The sequence below is a fragment of the Acanthisitta chloris genome, unplaced genomic scaffold (assembly GCF_000695815.1).
Source record: "Acanthisitta chloris isolate BGI_N310 unplaced genomic scaffold, ASM69581v1 scaffold25293, whole genome shotgun sequence".
In the NCBI taxonomy this organism is placed as follows: Eukaryota; Metazoa; Chordata; class Aves; order Passeriformes; family Acanthisittidae; genus Acanthisitta; species Acanthisitta chloris.
In genome coordinates, this window is record NW_008665744.1 from 1 (window position 1) to 1,778 (window position 1,778).

General features: G+C 51.3%; 1 protein-coding gene across 1 annotated transcript in view; it reads right to left on the reverse strand.

The window, feature by feature from the left end:
• Positions 1-73: 73 nt before the first annotated feature.
• The window catches only part of LOC103799539 (protein-glutamine gamma-glutamyltransferase K-like), a gene marked incomplete at both ends in the record, with an annotated part of 2,572 nt that continues 867 nt past the window's right edge, over positions 74-1,778 (reverse strand). The window contains 3 exons of the mRNA XM_009071867.1: positions 74-227; positions 323-411; positions 1,617-1,720. Of these exons, the coding sequence (XP_009070115.1) occupies positions 74-227; positions 323-411; positions 1,617-1,720 (347 nt within the window). The remainder of the gene's footprint in view (positions 228-322; positions 412-1,616; positions 1,721-1,778) is intronic.

Sequence of the window (1,778 nt, forward strand, 5' to 3'; positions counted from 1 at the left end):
CCCTCCCCCCCGTCCCGCCGCGGCCGCCATGACGGTGACGGCGTGACGCGGGGGGGAGTGGGCGTGTCCTCACCCTCGGGGTGTTTGTACTGGTGGGTGATGTCCACTCTCTGCCCCGACGCGGCGCCCAACGTGCTGATTCGCCGGCCGATGGCTCCTTCCTCCACGTGCACCACGGCGAAGGCTCCGTTGGCTTGGCGTTGCCAGTAGACCTTGTCGCTGTTGACCTGTGGCCACGCCCCCCTCGTTAGCTTAATGAACCCCCTAATTAGCTCCTTAATTAGAGCGGGAGAAGCTCCCTAAGGATCGGAGTCGTTCTCACCTCGGCGAAGACGAAAGGAGTGTCGTATTTGAGGAAGACTTCGCCGTTTTTTACGGCCGTCACCGAGCAGGGCCCGCAGCAGAAGAGGCCTGGGACCAGTAGGGACCAGTATGAACCAGTATGAACCAGTAGGGACCAGTATGAACCAGTATGAACCAGTAGGGACCAGTATGAACCAGTATGAACCAGTAGGGACCAGTATGAACCAGTATGAACCAGTAGGGACCAGTATGAACCAGTATGAACCGGTAGGGACCGGTAGGAACCAGTAGAAAGCAGTAGAAACCAGTAGGAAAGAGTAGGAACCAGTAAAAACCAGTATGGACCAGGAGAAGCCAGTACAAACCAGTTGGGAGCAGCAAAAATAAGCAGGAAGAAAAAAAACCAGTAAAACCCAGTTAAAACCAGTAAAGACCAGTGAAAAACAAACACCTCCCAGTCCCTCCCAGTTCCATCCCAGTCCCTCCCAATCCCTCCCAGTCCCTCCCAGTCCCCCCCATCCCCTCACCAGTAGGGACCAGTATAGACCAGTAGGGACCAGTAGAAAGCAGTAGAAACCAGGAGAAATCAGTAGCAATCAGTAGGAACCAGTAAAAACCAGTATGGACCAGGAGAAGCCATTGATATCTTGCGGTGGATTCTCAGAGTCTTCCAGTATGGACCAGTACAGACCAGTAGGGACCAGTAGAGACCAGTAGGGACCAGTAGAAAGCAGTAGAAACCAGGAGAAATCAGTAGCAATCAGTAGGAACCAGTAAAAACCAGTATGGACCAGGAGAAGCCATTGAGATCTTGTGGTGGATTCTCAGAGTCTTCCAAGATGGACCAGTACAGACCAGTAAAGACCAGTATAGACCAGTAGAAATCAGTGGAAACCAGTAGGAACCAGTAGGGACCAGTAGGAACCAGGAGAAGTCGTTGAGATCTTGTGGTGGATTCTCAGGGTCTTCCAGTATGGACCAGTAGAGACCAGTAAGGACCAGTAGGGACCTTGTGGTGGATTCCCCAGAGTCCTCCTCCCAGTATAGACCAGTAAAACCCAGTAAACCCCAGTAAAATCCAGTAAAACCCAGTAGAAACCAGTAAAATCCAACAGAAACTGCTAGAAACCAATAGAAACCAGTAAGAACCAGTATGGACCAGTAAGACCCATTCCCACCCTGTTGACTTTCTCCAGTAGCTCCCTGAGTTTCCCTCCCAGTCCATCCCAGTTTCTCCCAGTCTGTCCCAGTTTCTCCCAGTCCATCCCAGTCTGATGAAGCCCAAACCAGTGCAAACCAGTAAAAACCAGTACCGCTACTGGTTTCCTGTGGAGTTGCATCCACCACTTGCCACCCGTCGTATCCCGAGGGAAGATCAGGACGTTTCATCCAACAATCATTCCAGACATGGAAATTCCTGGAAAAAAAACCAGTACAAACCAGTAAAAACCAGTACAAACCAGTAAAAACCAGTA